Genomic DNA, 18,119 nt, shown 5'->3' on the forward strand with positions numbered 1-18,119 from the left:
TTTGATTTCTTAAGAATTTCTTTTAATTGTTGGCATTTTAAAAATGAAAGTGAATTCTATTTTATTTTTTAGAGATTTTTGTAAATAAAAGAAAGATAAATGAGGCATGATACTGGCTTTCTCATTTTGCTATTATACATTCATATTCAGAAAATTAGATTGACTAGACATTTTAAAGGGAAAATAACTGATTAGCATTAAAAAACGTACTTTATAATATCCCTTCAAACTAATTCATAGGGAGGTGGGAAAATACTCTGTTGCAGTTTGAATGTCCTGTAAATAGCAGAAACATGTTGAGAGGGCATTGCTATCAGAACCAAATGATCAAAAACACACTAGCTAGATGTTTATTATATATTTCTTTAATTGCTTTCCTTATTGCATATGTGATAAAAAACAAATCTAAAATGACTTTCTGGCAATTTTCCACTTGTACTTAAAGGAACGGTGGCCGCAGCAGCCGGTCTTCACCCTGGACAGTGTATCATCAAAGTCAATGGGATCAATGTCAGCAAAGAGACACACGCCAGCGTCATTGCACATGTCACGGCCTGCAGGAAGTACAGGAGACCAACCAAGGTACGCTGCCTCTCAGCTTATCCAGATCTAATCGCGAACATGCATGGAAACCCCAGGGACAGCACAGGAAGTGCCAGAGATGTTTGTGGTTTCCACTTCTGGGTTCACATTTAAGCACAGCATTGTAAATCTCATCATGATTGCTTTGTCAAAATAATGAGTGATGGTCCATTGTGCTTAAACGTTACATTTCATTGTTGCAGTATTATCACCTGTTTAAAAAATGCCCTGAGGTTTGAGTTTTTAAATTTATCAAGTTGAGATCCAAAGGTTTAAACTGTTTTCCTGACCCTTGTATTTGCTTGAGAATATAGGATGGTCATTCTGTGTCTGTAGATATGAATTATAAATGCTTGCAATGTTTACTATTAGAATTTTGTGAAAAACAAAAACTTGTGGGTATTATGGGGTCTGCAGTTGATTTTTGGATATATTAATTTAGCCAATTGAATCTAGCTCAGAAAAGAAAGTACTTGTCATTATTTAAAATTGTCAGCACTATCCTCTGGTCCAAATTTCAAGTGTCATAGAAAAAATAAAATTACAATCGTAATTTATAAGCAAAGCTTATTATCTCATGAGGTACAAGTGCATATTGGACTAAAAGAGAAAATTCAGTTTAATCCACTAAATGCAAAAGAATTTTAAATGCAAAAAATCTTCAGACGAGAGGCTTTGCATTTTTTTCTGTCATGTACACTGAAGTACTGTTTTCTGGATTGGGGAATAAAACTTTGTGTCTAAATCAGAAGGATAAATGGCTATTTTCTCATAGTTCAGGCCCAACACCCTGCAAAATACTGCACATACAAGAAAATAGCTCATCAATTTTACTTACCAATAGGTCAAATTAGCATAGCAAATTAGAATTCACACATTGATGCATAGGTTATTCTGGTTCATAGTAAGTAGTTCAATAAATATTTATTGAACTATATTATTGAATGAATTTTTTTAAAGGACATTTCTGAAATTATCAAATCTTTCCCCTTCTATCAGAATTTTAATAAGTAGCTAAGTTGATTTTGGTTTTACTCCTTTTTATTTTCCCAGCCTGCCTTCTTGGAGAGGTATTGTTGATCAATAAAATGATTGAGAAAAGTAATAAATGGACAGAAAAATTTACAAAATGAATAACATCAGGTATTCATTGCCACAAAACAGACTGTCCCACCACTCGGTGGCTTAAACAGTAGTGATTGATTATGTCTCTTGATTCTGCGGGCTGATTGGGTGTCAGTGCCTGTGAGGGCACTGGCACGTCTGCATTATGCTGGGACTGACTGCGCACTGCAGTTCCGCTGCTGCTAATCTCTCTCCAGACTCTTCCACATGGCCTCCCTTTCCAGTCTTTAGCAAGATTTCCCTTCTTCATGGTGTCTGGATTTCAAGAGGGGATATTACAGTCGATCAACTCTCTATTTACATCATGCTTGCTCTATCCCTTTGGAAAAATCAGATCACATGATCACACCCAGAGTCAGTGTGGGAGGAGTCACATAAAGGTGTAGATTCTTGGGGATGTGGGACATTGGAGGCCACAACAGGTTACCAAGATGTATTTGAATGATCAAATGTTAGCATTTTAATGATGCATAGCAATATTATAATTAAACATAATTGTGAAGTTGATAAAAAAGAGAAAAATGGGTAATACAAATTATATCACACTTCAGTAGTGCAATTCAATTTATCATCTTACCTAGGAAAAGTATAAACTTAGAATAATGCAACCCTAAAAGCATTTACTTGGTAGTCACTTTTTCTCTCTCTCATTTATCTAAATAAGATTGGAACTGCTATTTCAATTAAGATATAGGATGATTTATGACATAGGAGGATTAAAAGATAGTTACATTACTTAAGAACCTAATGAGATGAAAGATGGCCTTCCAATTTTTTTATTGGTTTGATTCAAAAAACATAAAGTGTATTAAAATATATATAATTGTTAGGAGAGCACTTAAAGGGAGACACTAAAAGGGTGTAGATGCTTGATCCTTTGGAAAACTGTTCATCTAACATTTATTTATTAAAAATGTAATTTATAGTTCATTTTAAGATATAATTGAGGCATTTAAGTAAGACATTTGGGGAGTATATCTTACTCAAAAACATACTTTTGGGAGATAAAATTTCAAGCTTTAAAAGGTCAGCTTGTTAAACAATGATAGTTGGCTTTGACATTCTATTAGTTTCTGATGTTGATTTTCTTTTTAAAAATTTATTATTTTTAAACAAACTAGAAGGAAAAATAAGCTTGTCAGCGCTCCTTCTGAAGCAGGCTTATGAAATGGATATGCATGTTTAGGAAGCACTAATGCCACTGAGGTTTTTTCCCTTCCTCATTTCCAGCAAGATTCCATACAGTGGGTTTATAACAGCCTCGAGAGCGCCCAAGAAGACCTTCAAAAGTCTAACACCAAACCCCCCGGAGATGAAGCAGGGGATTCTTTTGATTGCAAAGTAGAAGGTGGGTTCCTTCTTTTCTCACTATTTGTTCATAGTATTCTTTTTCAATGTGCTAATTATTGAAATCTGATATGTTCAAGCCACTTATATTTTTCATTTGGGAATGTACAGCTCTTTTAAATTACAGTTGACATATAATAGTGCATTAGTTTCAGATGTCCAACATAGTTATTTGATATTTATATATCTTACTAGAGGCCTGTTGCACGAAGAGATTCGTGCAATAGGCCTTCCCTTCTCCTGGCTGCCGGCACCAGTTTTCCTCCGGCACCTGGGACCCAGGCCTTCGCTCCGGCCGGAGCTGCCTTCAGTCTTCCGTCTTCGCTGCTCCAGCTGGAGCTGCCTTCAGTCTTCCGTCTTCGCTGCTCCAGCCGGAGCCGCCTTCAGTCTTCTGTCTTCGCTGCTCCGGCTCACCTTCAGTCTTCGCTCTGCTGCTTGGAGCCTACGTATGCAAATTAACTGCCATCTTTGTTGGGTTAATTTGCATACTCTCCTGATTGGCTGGTTAGCGTAGCAAAGGTATGGTCAATTTACATGTTTGTCTATTAGGTAAGATGAAGTGATCATCATGAGAAGTCTAGGAACCATCTATCACTATATGAAGTTATATTATTGACTATATTCTTTATGCTGTACATTATATCTCTGTGACTAATTTGTTATAACTATAAATTTGTACCTCTTAATCCCCTTCACCTTTTTGCCCATTCCCCATTCAAGCCACTTTCTTAAGTCATTGTTACTAATAGATGTCATGTCAAATGCATAAGTAATAATAGCTTCAAGCTAATATGGAATAGCTACTACACTTTGTTAGTCACTTTATTAAGTCTTTTACATAGATTATCTCATAAAGTCATCAAAAGAGAAGATCTCATAAGGTGTGATTATCACCATCCTCATTTTATAGGAGAAGAAATGGAGGCTAAGGGAGTTGCCCAAGTTAGTACGTGGTAGAATGAGGATTCAAATCTCAGTTAGAATTTGTTTCCTTGTTTTTAGTTTAGATGTTGTTTAGACTTTACTACTCTAATGTGGTTTGCAGACCAGTAGCAGCAGAACCTGGAGCAAGAGAGAGTCCCAGAATCTCAGCCAGCCCTAGATCTACTGACTCAGAATCTCCAAGTTAATAAATCTGATCTGCATGCGCACTTATATCCCAGAAGCCCTGGTTTAGAAGGTTCATAGTTCTTTTTGAAAATAATTTCTTGATTCAAGTAACTTTTACTGTATTGAAGCACTGGTAGTAATGAAAGAAGCAAGCTAACGTGCAAACGAGAGAAAGAGAGACCTGTTGACAAGGACTCCTATCATCTCTTTTCTCGGCGAAGCAAGCCAGCAGATTGCTATATTCAGCAGCTTCTTTGCTCAGGGCAAAGGGGCTGAGGCAATTGACAAAAGCTTTGAATTATTGTTTCAAAGGTTTTTCACAGAAGTCCTTGCATCCTCTCTTCCATTTTCCTGGCATCTTTCCACTCATATATTTGGTGGGTGTCCCTAAATTTTTATTGTAGTTTTAGTTTCTTGCAAACCAGCACAGGTGGAGAATTCCCTATACACACTGCTCGTATGGGGGAACTTAGGAGAAGCTGTTTCTCCCCAGTCCTGGAAGGCCATTGGCAGGAGCCACTCATTTCATGGGCAGTATTAGAAATGCCCGACCTCCTGGCGCAGCAAGACTGTTATGATAAATCAATTCTCTTATTTTTTTAAGTGAAGATGAATCTCAGGACTTCATCCTGAAGCTTTTTTTTTTTCTCATTTAGAGTTAGTTGCTGCTAATCATCATTCTGTCTCAGTGAAAGGTAGAGAGGGTTGATGAGATGCTCTGGAAATCTATTTCTAGCTACGCTGGGATTTAATTATTTTTGCTATTTCCACTATTTCTAGAATTATTTTAAATAAATTCATATTCTATTTTGCTTACTTAATATTTACTGTTAGGTTTCTCAGTGTTTCTTACTTGAGATTTTAGGTGTGTGTGTATTATTGTTGTTTTTTTTTATCAGCTGACTGATTATAGGTGAAAACCTATAAGAAGATGTTCCAAATGGAAATGTTAGTATAGTGAATGATGAGAAATTTTCTCAATGAGCTCTCTGGAAAATGCTATTTGGGAGAATTCAGGCACACTCTCTCCTGAAAAAATGATTACTGCATCTCCTTTCTGCTTCGTCAATATGGCCTTATGTATTTTTTTTCTGCTTTCAGAAAATATTCATCCGATGTTTAAGGCAGTTTCAAGAATGCTGACTTTAATTCATGCATGCTTTTAATGAGAAAATATAAAATTGTGTGTATAACGTTTATAGTGGTGTAAATAGGCGTACATATGGTCCATAGATCAAAATGGATATGTAAAGATAGAGTAGTGAGATTTGGATAACTCAAGCATATTTCTAAAAAAATGTTCTTCTTTTAGAAAATGTTAACAAGGGTATATACTTCATTAGCACATTAAACTTAGCCATCCTTTAAAGAACTCCTTAAAAATTATTCAAAGAGACTCAAATTATTTGAAAAGACTAACAGACCCTTCATGAATTTGCTGAATTAAAATTGTCTTTATTCCAGAGGTAATTGACAAGTTCAACACCATGGCCATCATTGATGGGAAGAAGGAGCATGTGAGTCTGACAGTGGATAATGTGCACCTGGAGTACGGGGTTGTGTATGAGTATGACAGCACGGCTGGGATCAAGTGCAACGTGGTGGAGAAGATGATTGAGCCCAAAGGTTTCTTCAGCCTCACGGCCAAGGTACGGGCCATCCTGGGAACAAGGGATCGTGCTCTAAATAAAGCAACTGAAACCCTCCCCACCCCCATCTTAAAACGTGTAAAGAGCTGTATGCGTTTCCTTTCAGCTGTCAGCTCATTCAACTTCTGCTCCTCCCCACCCCCCATTACTCAGTATGTGTACAGTCTTCCTTTTTATTGATACTTGTTGGAGCACAGTGGGAAGTTAGATGGGACTCCAGCCCAGGGGAGTGTTAGTTGCTTTGGCAGTCTTCTCTGCATTTTGTAAGTTTGCTGTGTTGGTTAATTCAGTATCATGTGTACGTTTTAGATGATTTTCATGCCAGGTGGTGCTTTTTTTAAATGGACATAATTCTCGGAGGAGTATTTGAAGTCATGAAATACATGATACGAAATTTCAAATCCTGCAAGTCTCAACCTTATTTCATAAAATTTCACAAAGCTTAGAGATGATTTACGAATAGATCCTCAGGCATTTATATAATTCTTGGTAGTGAGGGATATTATCCGTAGTCCTTAGCCTGCAGCAAGACAGGGAGGAAGCAAGTCATCATCCTAATGGATAAATCATGTAGGAAGTAAGAGGTGATCCTGTGCTTTCTTTTCATTATCCTCTCAAGGGAGCTCTATCAAGCTCCTATGGGACTCTCCACAGGTTAGAACTTAGTATTTTGTCTGCTTTTATATCACCCTGTGAGGATTCCGGTATTACAAGTAGGTAATATGACAGATAGCTTCACTACCTTTATTTCTTCATCTCAATTCTTGTTTCACCTATGTGTAATCAAGATAGACTTAAATTATTTATAGCATGTGTTTTTTAAATCCTTCACTCAAGGATATGTTTTTATTGCTTTTGAGAGAGAGAGAAAGGGAGGAAGAGAGAGAGAGAGAGAGAGAGAGAGAGAGAGAGAGAGAGAATAACATTGATTGGTTGCCTCCTGTACAAGCCCCAACTGGGGATCAAACCCACAACCTAGGTATGTGCCCTACCATTTGTTGTACAGGATGACACTTCTACCAGCTGAGTTACCCGGCCAGGGCTGTAGCATATATTTTTTTAAAATATTAGTTAGAGAAAATAATTATAGAAATATATATTCACTATTTTAAAAATAATTATGTTTCTGTTTTATATTCTGAAAATCTACTTTTAAAAAAATGCCATTATTCTGATGACATTTACCACTCTATATATCTATTGATATAAGATCTATATTTTAAAAATGCAACCCTTTCCCTACTGCATTATATTATTAAAGTGGATCCATGTAAGAATTTGTGATCAAGTTATTGTAATTATTTTATCTCATTTCCTATTTCAAATTTGTAAAATTACATGGGTTATTTTATATATGAAAGCTATGTAAGTTAGTACACTTACGTATTTCCCCTGCACACAAGAAGAAAAGAAAATTAAAGGTAGTAAAAACCCCTCAAATTTCTAGATTAGTAACTCACATTCCATAATAATTAGTGGAATAAATAAATAACTCACACTTTATATTCTGCAAGAAAGGGAAGTGGAGGTGGTGAGGCAGTTCAGATAAATATACCATGTATACATTTCTCACAAATTATTTAAAAATGTTAGGTAAGGGTATAATCAGTCCTGTGATCGTTAAACAATAAAAAATGCTACAAATAAATATGACAATTCTCAATTCATATGGAAATTCTCAGTGATCTAGGGTGTGTATGTATTTGTGTGAACATGTATGTGTGCATACATACATACACACACTCACAGACACGTGCACACAGACACACGCACACTGCCTCACCATTGATTCAAATAGCCAAAAGGGTTTACAAATTGAATACATAAATAGGACGCTTTTATCTGATGCTGTTATCAGAGCACAGACACTGCAGGTAGCATTGATTGTTATTTTAGCAAGAGAACCTCTTATTTATTCAGTCCTTCAGCAAACATTTGTTAAATGCACGCTCTGTACTGGGAAAGTAAGGAGGCTACTCTTTTGGGTTTCATTAGTTTTTGTTGTTCTATAAAATTGAAAAAAAATGTTCTGAGTAACATTTAGGCATTGTGTTCCCACATCAGTGTATTGATTTATTGAGCGAGGCATCTTAGAAGTCCACTCACCTCCTTCAGGGAGCCTTTTATAGTCAACAGAAGGCAAAGAATGAGATACCAGACACACGGGCCCATCACTCTACTGCCAGGGCTGGGGTGAACATAGAAATCCTAGGCAGCCACAACAAGAGCATTGGGAAGTCACCTGTGTTGTGGAATTGTGAGCATTTTACTTGGCTAATTTTGAAGGTTTTATTTTCCTGTTCTGTTCTGCATTTTGCATGTGTGTCTGTGTGTCACTACAGATTCTCGAAGCCTTAGCTAAAAGTGATGATCATTTTGTACAAAACTGCGCCAGCCTTAACTCTTTGAATGAAGTGATTCCTACTGAACTTCAGAGTAAATTCAGTGCCATCTGCAGTGAAAAAGTTGAGCACATCTCTCAGAGAATATCCAGTTACAAAAAGGTAAACATTCTATGTATACACTTCACATGTGAGTATTATTTAAATTACTAGAGGCCTGATGCACGAAATTCATGCACGAGGGTGTCCCCTAAGCCCAGCCTGCACCCTCTCTGATCCGGGACATCCCTCTTACAATCCAGGACCTCTGGCTCCTAACGGCTCACCTGCCTGCCAGTCTGATCACCCCTAACTGCCTCTGCCTGCTGGCCTGATCGCCCTTAACTGCCTCTGCCTTGCCAGCCTGATCACCCCTAACCACCTCTGCCTGTGCTCCCCCCTGCTTGCCTGGTTGCCCCTTACTGCCCGCCCTGTCGGCCTAGATGCCCCACTCAGCCTGCTGTTCAGTCGTTTGGTCGCCCCTCACTAACCCCCCTGCCAGCCTTGTCGCCCCATGCAGCCTGCTGTTACTGTGATGGCATCCTGGACAATTTGCATATTCCTCTATTATTAGTATAGCTTGTTTAAATGTCAAATTAATTCAATTTCTGATATTTTCTCTACTTATTCATGTTCCAGCTAATTGAAATGATAACTTTTACATAACATTTTAGTGGTTTTAAATGCCTGTAAATCTATCCCCTCATTTGATCTTTGCAAACCTCATTTTTCAATTTTAATAACTGAGGCTTAAAGAATGATATCTAACCTACTAGCAAAAGATAGAGTTGGGATTTGAATCTCAGCCACCTAATTCTGAAGTCAAATTTTAAAATTACACTGTAGTTCTTCTTTCCCTTTTCTCTCAACAGAGGGAACAGAGCCATTAATCAGAAAATATAGGGAACATCGGCTATTTTAAATTGATCAATTGTTTCATTTATTTGACATACTTTATTGAGCACCTTTTATATGTCAAACACTGTTCTTGGGCCCAGGAATATGGCAGCAAAAGCACCTCTTGTGGCATTTATGTTTGAGTGGGGGAAGCAGCAAGGAAGTAAATAAATATCTTCAAAGGAGGGAAATCAAATATTGAAAGGAGTTATGAGAAAATCAAAATAGGGAGGCATGGCAGGAAGTGCCCGGATGGTAACTTTAGACTGGGAGGCTAGAGAAAGCCTCCTTGAGAAAGCGTATGCTGAATGGCAAGTTGAACTCTTCATTTACACTGGAGTGGGGAAGCATCCAGGTAGAAGGAGCAGCTGAGGCCCTGCAGCCAAAAATGACCAGGGTGGAAGGGGGTGTGGCCAGGCATAAGGTCAGAGGCTTAAACAGGGACCAATATGATGACTTGTGAAGTCCTTATACTTTCGGAAATGTGGAAGGAGGTTAGATTTTCTTCTCACATCGATGAGAAGTTATTGGAAGCTTTAAACAGTTGGATGACTTCACCTGATTGAGGTTTTGAAAGATCATGCTGGCTCCTCTATAGGAATGGATTGTATGGAGGCATAGAGACAAGTAGGAAATAATCTAGGTGAGTGTTGATGAAGCTTGAACTACGGTAAAGATGGGGAGACAGAGAAAATTAGATGCATATGAGAATATACAGAGGGGGACAACAGTAGGTTTATAACTATGAGTACACTAAATGCAGTTAATAAAAGCTATTGTAATAATCATAACCCACATGTCTTTTTCCATATGAACAACTCTAAACCTGTGTCTTCCCACCCCTGTATTTAGAGGTAGAATGAATAGAAATTTATCTCCAAAACATATAGTAGGTTTTAATTTTTTTCTTATTTATATCAACAGGAAACTAGCTGCTTAAATCATTTATCTCAAAATGAGGCTGGTTGCTTAAAGCTTGGTATGCCATTCTAGGAAGTATAGTTTACCTCAAAGTTTATGAATATGAGTTAACTCTATGTGTCTTATGTTCCCGATATCTGTATATATAAAAGGCTAAGCGACCGACTGTCTGACTGTCTGACCAACCAATTGGCTGGTACATATGACACGCACTGGCAATTTAAAAATAAATGTTGCCTTGCGCATGCACGATACATATAAAGCTCTCGCTGGTGCCAATCACACGCGTGTGTTTTGATCTGTCATTGTCAGTTGTGTTTGTTCTGATTCCAAGAATTGATTTGTCCCTGTCTGACACTGGCCTTCCATTTAAATTAATTAGAAGACAGTTTCCCGTGATGCCAGCATTTGCAATGACTATTAATAAATCACAAGGACAAACTCTAGACAGAATAGGAATATTCCTACCTGAATCCGTTTTTGGACATGGTCAGTTATATAGTTCGAAGAGCATGTGACCTTAAAGTTAAAGTTGTAAATATTTCATCACAGAGTCAAGCACTCTGAAAGTGTTTTTACTCTTAATGTGGTATACAGGGAGATATTAGAATAAGTTTAATCAATTTATCAGTCATTGTTTTTATTAATGTTGTTTTTATATCATGTTTTTGTTGTTTGTATATCATGTTTTTATTGTTTTTATATCATGTCTTTGTTGTTGTTATATCATGTTGTTATTTTTTATTTATTAATCAACTTATATATTATTTTCATATACATTTTACTAATTTTCTTTCATCCCTGATACTTCTATTGATATCTGTATATATAAAAGGCTAAGTGACCGACTGTCCAACTGTCCAACTGGCTGGTACATATGACGTGCACTGGCAATTTAAAAATAAATGTTGCCTTGCGCATGCACGATACATATAAAGCTCTCGCTGGTGCCAATCACACGCGTGTGTTTTGATCTGTCATTGTCAGTTGTGTTTGTTCTGATTCCAAGAATTGATTTGTCCCTGTCTGACACACTGGCCTTCCATTTAAATTAATTAGAAGACAGTTTCCCGTGATGCCAGCATTTGCAATGACTATTAATAAATCACAAGGACAAACTCTAGACAGAATAGGAATATTCCTACCTGAATCCGTTTTTGGACATGGTCAGTTATATAGTTCGAAGAGCATGTGACCTTAAAGTTAAAGTTGTAAATATTTCATCACAGAGTCAAGCACTCTGAAAGTGTTTTTACTCTTAATGTGGTATACAGGGAGATATTAGAATAAGTTTAATCAATTTATCAGTCATTGTTTTTATTAATGTTGTTTTTATATCATGTTTTTGTTGTTTGTATATCATGTTTTTATTGTTTTTATATCATGTCTTTGTTGTTGTTATATCATGTTGTTATTTTTTATTTATTAATCAACTTATATATTATTTTCATATACATTTTACTAATTTTCTTTCATCCCTGATACTTCTATTATAGAGAAAGGGCGAATAGTGATATTAAAATATTTCTTCTAATTAATTTCCTTTCAATGTGCACGAATCCATGCACCGGGCCACTAGTAGTAAATAAAAGATAAACCCATGCATGTTCAGTGTGTCCATATGAGAAGAGGGAGGTGCGTGAATGGATACTGAAGGGATATCAAATTTGGTTCCCTTTGGTCATGAGTGGGAAACCTTTTTTCTGCCAAGGGTCATTTGGATATTTATAACATTATTTGTGGGCCAACTTAAAAATTGACCTGCTATATTAGGTTAGACATTTAAGTAACTCACCCATAATGCCTTGGCAGGGCCAGACCAAAATGAATTTCAAGGGCCTTATATGACCCATGGGCCAGATGTTTCCCACCCCTGGCTTAGGTGGAATGGGACAAGGGGAAGAGGGACCACTATGTTTTTCTTTAAGCATTTCCTATAATGTTTGCCTTGTTAAGTTGAATATGTATTGCTATTTTACGTTTTTATAAGCCCATTCACTGAAGAAAATGATATTCTAGATCACTGTTAACCCTCTTTCCATGACTGCTGAGCTCAGTTCATCTGTTTAAGTTTGGGCAAGATTGCGTGAATATGCCTTGTTGAAGTTGAAGGAAGAAGATTTTCTTTTTATTTCTCCTGTCGCTAAAAAATGTGACAATGCTTTGAAGTAAAATTTAAAACCTCTAAACAAATGCAAAATAGTATTCCCCTTTTTAACACATTTTGAAAAGAGAATCATTCTACTGCAGAGATGAATCTATAAGGTGTGGCAGGGGCTAGGGCAAATTCTGGTTGTCAAACTTGTCGGTGTGTGTGTATCATTTTATTTCTTCTTGACTTTCTTTGTACTTTCTTCTCTCCATTCATATAACAAAAGCCGTGGAAGTAACTCCAAGAAATATACACGGAAATAGGTACATTATATAAATATAAATAAAACTTTGGAATCAGGGTATAGTAGGTAGGGTATTGATTCAGCTGCTTTAAGAAAGACCAAGATAGCATAGACTAAAACAAGATAGAAAGTTTATTTTTCATTTTTATGGAGGCCCATCCTGGAATCCGGTGGGGTAGGGCTTGACAGTCTTCTAGGGATCCTGCTATATTTTTGCTCTCTCTCCTAGGACATTCCCCTCTTCCACCACCATGCAAGTCATAGCTCCCCAGGAGGGGCAAGAGGAAGAGGAGAGTAAAGAGTTTCTGTTTGAGGGCATGACCCACACGTTGTAGACATCACTCCTGTTGGCATCCTGTTAGTCACTTAGTGAAAGGGAGGCTGGGAATCCATGAGCCCTGGGCATCATGTGCTCAACTGAAACTCAGGAAATTTTATGACCGAAAGGAAGAAGGAGACAAATACTGGAGGTAAATTAGGAGGTAAATTTATAGGTAAAGCTATATTAGAATAGATAGTATAGAGCACCAGGGGAAAAGGGTCATAGGTAAGCAGATCCTAAGACTCTATTTAGTTACTAAAGTGGAATATTCTATTTAGACTTCAGCTTCCTGATGGCCAAAATAAAAAAGGAAACATAGCCTATTACATATATATCAGTATCCCTGTGATATATACATGTTCCTTAAGAGAAGCAAAGCTTTTCTTGGACTGAGTTCTAAAAGAAATCTCTCACACTGGATTTCAAATGGGCGACACCAGGAAATGGCAGGGCAGTGCCGTAAAAAGAAGCAGCAATTTGTTTTATGTGGCTGATATTTTGTGGCAGGGCAGTGCCCGTAAACATATCCATGCAAAAGAAGCAGCAATTTGTTTTATGTGGCTGATATTTTTAATGCACTCTTTTAATGAAAGCCAATGACATAGGTCAAAACTCAACTTCCCAGAAGCCAATTTGTTGCAGGATAGGGCAGGGAGAATAGGGAAATGTTTACTAAATGAGTACCTTTTATGTAGGCAACAGGCCTTAAGTCATTTACGTGAGGATTCTTGCCATCTCACACTTCCAATCTACTTGGGAAGAAAGATCAAAATACATGAAGTAAGCAATAATAATACTGACTGCTTAGCCTACTAGGAGGTGCCATTGTGAATGGTTGGACGTGCTGGCTTCCCACACCCTGATCTATATGAGGGTGTTCCTTGGAGTTATGTGGTGCACAACAGATTGCAGCAGTCTACTACAGGTGTTACTGCATGAGATATTTTACAGTTTGCATATGTTATAGAATTTTACCAATGCAGTGATATGAGACACATTATTCATTTCATTGATGAAGTATCTGAAGCTGAGTAGTCAAGTAACTTGCCCAAAGGCACACAGCTGGAAACAGCAGTGAAGTTTGAACCTTGCTCCCTTTTATGCTTAAGCTGGTCGTTGCTTGTTTACCTGTATTGACACTGAGCTACACAGCTTATGTGCTAAACAGTATAGTTGAGACTACAAGGGCAACAGCATTTCAGAAAAAGGAGGAATTATTGTGGATCAACTTGTCAAAAAATGCTACCTTGCTGTTTGGAAAGATTTGTCAGAGTGAAGAGGGAGAAATGACGCTTAAGTAAAGGGATATATCCCAAGTGAAGGCAGAGATGTTGACGTGACAATGATCTTATCGATGAAGAATTGGCAGACTGCCTGGACTAGAAAGGAGGACTTGAGTTGGATGCAATTAAAAAAGTAAACTGAAAAAATCTGATTTTTCCAGTGATATTTGGAGTGGCCTAATAATCATGTTTGTTTGTAAACAGTGCCAGTGACTTAGACTTGTGTGGAAGCATTGGGAATGGGGAGGAAAGGATCTGCTCAAGGTGTGTGTAGGTAAAGTATATACAGCCTTATGATGAATAGGTTATGGCGGAGGAAGCAGGTGCTATTGCCTGGCTTCTAACAAAAATATGGTTTGTGATAAACTAAGGAGTGTATGTTGTGGGGGATTAGAAACATAAAGCATAGGGTTTCCCCCCAAATGCTGGGGATTCTCAAACACATTATTCCGGTGAGTGAAACAAATGAAAACACATCATTCTTACATTTTCTCAGGAGTAACTAGGGGCCTGGGAAGCTTTTAAAGCAGAGATGGAGAGGCTAATGGGCAATGATTTTAGATTATAAAAATAATAACACTGAATTATGGAAAGCTCTTGTATGTACATTATTATTTGAGTTTCGAAATAACCATGTGTACTGAATCCTGCTTCTTTCTCAGGAAGATTGATAATTTCCTTAATGTCACGTCGCTGGCAAGTGGAAGACTAGGTATCAGTCTTTTGGAAAGCTCTCACTTATTTTTATTTTCAATTTAGAAATAAAAAGAAATTTGTAAGACAACTAGGACTTAAAAAAAATGAAGCTATTTTTTCCTCATCCCTTCTTGACCATAACATATTTAGAATAATTGGCTATCTTTCTCACTAGATAGAGAAACCAGATTAGCAAGAAAATATTTCAAGGTTCTTTTCTATTTGAACAAAGTTTAGATACTTAAAATAATAGCCTTAATAGGTCATGTAAGGTTAGCTCTATTTGCATATCAAATGCATGTCAATGGAAACAATAGCATTGGTGAATATACGTGTTTAATTTCCACATATTTACTTTTATAGTATTATTAGCACTTTTTTCTTCTGGAGGAAGGCTTCAAACACTTTCTTCCTGTAAAATAAAATGTATCCATAGAAACTGAAATCTCAAAGAGGCTACCTTGTCTTTATTTTGACTCTAAAAGATTTAGATTATAAAAATAGAAAGCAGTTGGTTTCTGTAGTTTCTGTAGCCAGGCTGTTGCCGTCAAAATAGATTTCCTGGCCAGTTGTACAGGCCATCGATGCTTTTTGGCCCAGGTGTGAGAGAAGTTCAGACCTTACTGAGACCTGGATGAGTCCTCCACAGGCAGTTCATCTCTGGAAGATGTGTAGTGAACTAGGGGTAAGAATGGGCACCAATTGGAGGAACATTCTCACCCTAAATTGTCCTAGGAATCCTTTTTAATTCTAGATTTATTCTTCTGTTTTAGAATACTTTCATAATTGAGCTTATTTTGGGTATTGGTCATACTTCCTTCATATACATATTTCATGAGCTTTCAAGAGATAGTTCCTATTTACACAAAAGTATAACAGGTGGGAATCAGGCACTCGGACTAGTGTGTACAAAGAGTGAGTAGATGGTGTCTGAGAGGAACTGAGTGAAGACTAGACGGAGCACAGGGAGCAAGGGGAAGAGAGCTTGAGATAAATAAGCTGGGTGCTATTAGACTTCGGGCAGCTGTAGAGTATGGCAAGAATTAGATGGGTGTGGATTGCAAGGTTTTCAGCACTGGAGTGGCTATCCTTGGAAGGCATGTCATTCCTTTGAGTAGTGCTTTATTCTCAATGGCACTAAAGCAGGGTCCACACCAGTCCTCCGGCTGATCCTGACCCAAGTACTCAGCAGTGACTAACAGAAGGCATGGGAAATACAATTGGTCCTGTCTGTCATCCTGCCATTTTGGGTCAACAGCACCACGCCTTGCTGTCTAACCTGCTCACAGGTTTGGATTGACTTTCTGACAGTGTTTGGAATAATCCCATCTTCCACCCTTGACCTGCCAGCTACCCTATTCTGTCACCTTGTCTCACTTTAAAGATGAAGACCCTATATTGATGTCGTAGGACACATTTCTCTATCGGACTCTCATTTGTTAAGAGTCTTCGAATTTGAATCCTAGGAAGTGATATTGGTCCTTTAAGTTAATTTCTTTTAGCATCTACCTTGTGAACAGAATTCCAAAGGAATTACATGCATCTGCTGCCTACATTGCTTTGCTTTATTAAAAATGTGTGGATTTTAAAACAACAATTTAAATTCTAGCAGCTTATAATTTATTTCACTTGTTCCAGTTGACATTTAATTTTATTTTGATTTTGCTGTGGATGATGGAAGTGAAATGTTTGAGTTACCACTGTGTGTTCAACTGCTGTTTATTTCTTTAATTTATAGTTTTCTCGTGTACTAAAGAATAGAGCCTGGCCCACCTTTAAACAAGCCAAATCTAAAATATCCCCACTGCACAGCAGTGATTTCTGCCCGACCAACTGCCATGTCAACGTGATGGAAGTTTCTTATCCCAAAACATCGACCTCCCTGGGGAGCGCATTTGGTGTTCAGTTGGATAGCAGGAAACATAATGCCCAGGATAAAGAAAACAAATCTGAACAAGGTATGTTAGCTTCTAAAACGTTGTCAAATCATATAAAAGTGATTTAGGCCGTCATAATTGGCCCCACATCCCTGGCCTCGGACAGACTCCTGGTGTGTAAGCAAGATGAACTTTGGTAAAGAAAGACTCCTCACTATAATCACTTGGATAATCTATATATATAAAAGCCTAAGTGACTGAATGACCAGTCGACTGATTGCTATGATGCGAACTGACCACCAGGGGGCAGACGGAGACTGAACAGCAGTAGGAGCATCAGGAAGCGTTGGACTGCTGGTTTTGGCCCAATCCCCGGAGGCCACGCCAAGGGACCCCACCAGTGCACGAATTGTGCACTGGGCCTCTAGTTATGTATAAGCATTTATAGAATGAACATGGAGTATGTAGTTTTATTATTTTATTGTTTTTCCTTTAAGAAGAATGGGGGTTCTTGCCTTTCTTACACATGATAGGTACAACTCATCTTGCTGTGAAAACAATCTGAAATGCCCTATAACTCTGAGGAAGATAGAGACGCATAGTGTAATTCCCACCATCACTGCAGGATGTGGGATCAAACTGTATTCCTCCCCTTTCGTGGCAGTTCCCCATAAGCTTTAATTCCTGAATTAAATTCAGCATTGGGCTTGCATTTTATTTTATGTAAGCTTGGGCCTCTCCGGTGAATTGCCCTGGGTTGTTACTGTAAGCTAAAGGTAGTAACTATTACGATTGAATGATTTTACCTCCCCAGGGAAACTGAGCCCCATGGTGTACATTCAGCACACAATCACAACCATGGCGGCCCCTTCGGGCTTGTCTCTGGCACAGCAGGATGGGCACGGGCTCCGGTATTTGTTAAAAGAAGAAGACTTGGAAACCCAAGACATCTATGTGAAACTGCTGGGCAAACTTCAGGCTGCCCTGAAAGAGGTGGAGATGTGTGTCTGTCAAATAGACGAGTAAGTATTTTATTTACTGTATTTTCAAATGTGCCTAATAAAATAGCCGTACAAAATAAGATTTTTGAACATCCATCATTCTCTCTTTAGTTTTTGGAAATGTAGGAGATTTTTGCTGACCACATAGACCCTCTTCTTCTAACAACTCGGACAGACTCCTGGTGTGTAAGCAAGATGAACTTTGGTAAAGAAAGACTCCTCACTATAATCACTTGGATAATCTATATATATAAAAGCCTAAGTGACCGACTGACCAGTTGACCGGTTGCTATGATGCGAACTGACCACCAGGAGGCCGACGGAGATTGAACAGCAGCAGGAGCAGCAGGCAGCATTGGACTGCTGGTTTTGGCCCAATCCCTGGAGGCCATGCCAAGGGACCCCACCAGTGCACGAATTGTGCACTGGGCCTCTAGTTATGTATAAGCATTTATAGAATGAACATGGAGTATGTAGTTTTATTATTTTATTGTTTTTCCTTTAAGAAGAATGGGGGTTCTTGCCTTTCTTA

The 18,119-nt window shown here is 37.9% G+C and overlaps 1 protein-coding gene across 1 annotated transcript in view; it reads left to right on the top strand.

Annotated features, from left to right (window-relative positions):
• PREX2 (phosphatidylinositol-3,4,5-trisphosphate-dependent Rac exchange factor 2) overlaps nucleotides 1–18,119 on the top strand; it is a 247,513-nt gene that overhangs the window by 139,230 nt on the left and 90,164 nt on the right. The window contains exons 23-28 of the mRNA XM_014539787.1: nucleotides 446–582; nucleotides 2,938–3,055; nucleotides 5,629–5,813; nucleotides 8,156–8,317; nucleotides 16,448–16,667; nucleotides 17,401–17,608. Of these exons, the coding sequence (XP_014395273.1) occupies nucleotides 446–582; nucleotides 2,938–3,055; nucleotides 5,629–5,813; nucleotides 8,156–8,317; nucleotides 16,448–16,667; nucleotides 17,401–17,608 (1,030 nt within the window). The remainder of the gene's footprint in view (nucleotides 1–445; nucleotides 583–2,937; nucleotides 3,056–5,628; nucleotides 5,814–8,155; nucleotides 8,318–16,447; nucleotides 16,668–17,400; nucleotides 17,609–18,119) is intronic.

Source organism: Myotis brandtii, unplaced genomic scaffold (assembly GCF_000412655.1).
Source record: "Myotis brandtii unplaced genomic scaffold, ASM41265v1 scaffold23, whole genome shotgun sequence".
Classification (NCBI taxonomy): Eukaryota; Metazoa; Chordata; class Mammalia; order Chiroptera; family Vespertilionidae; genus Myotis; species Myotis brandtii.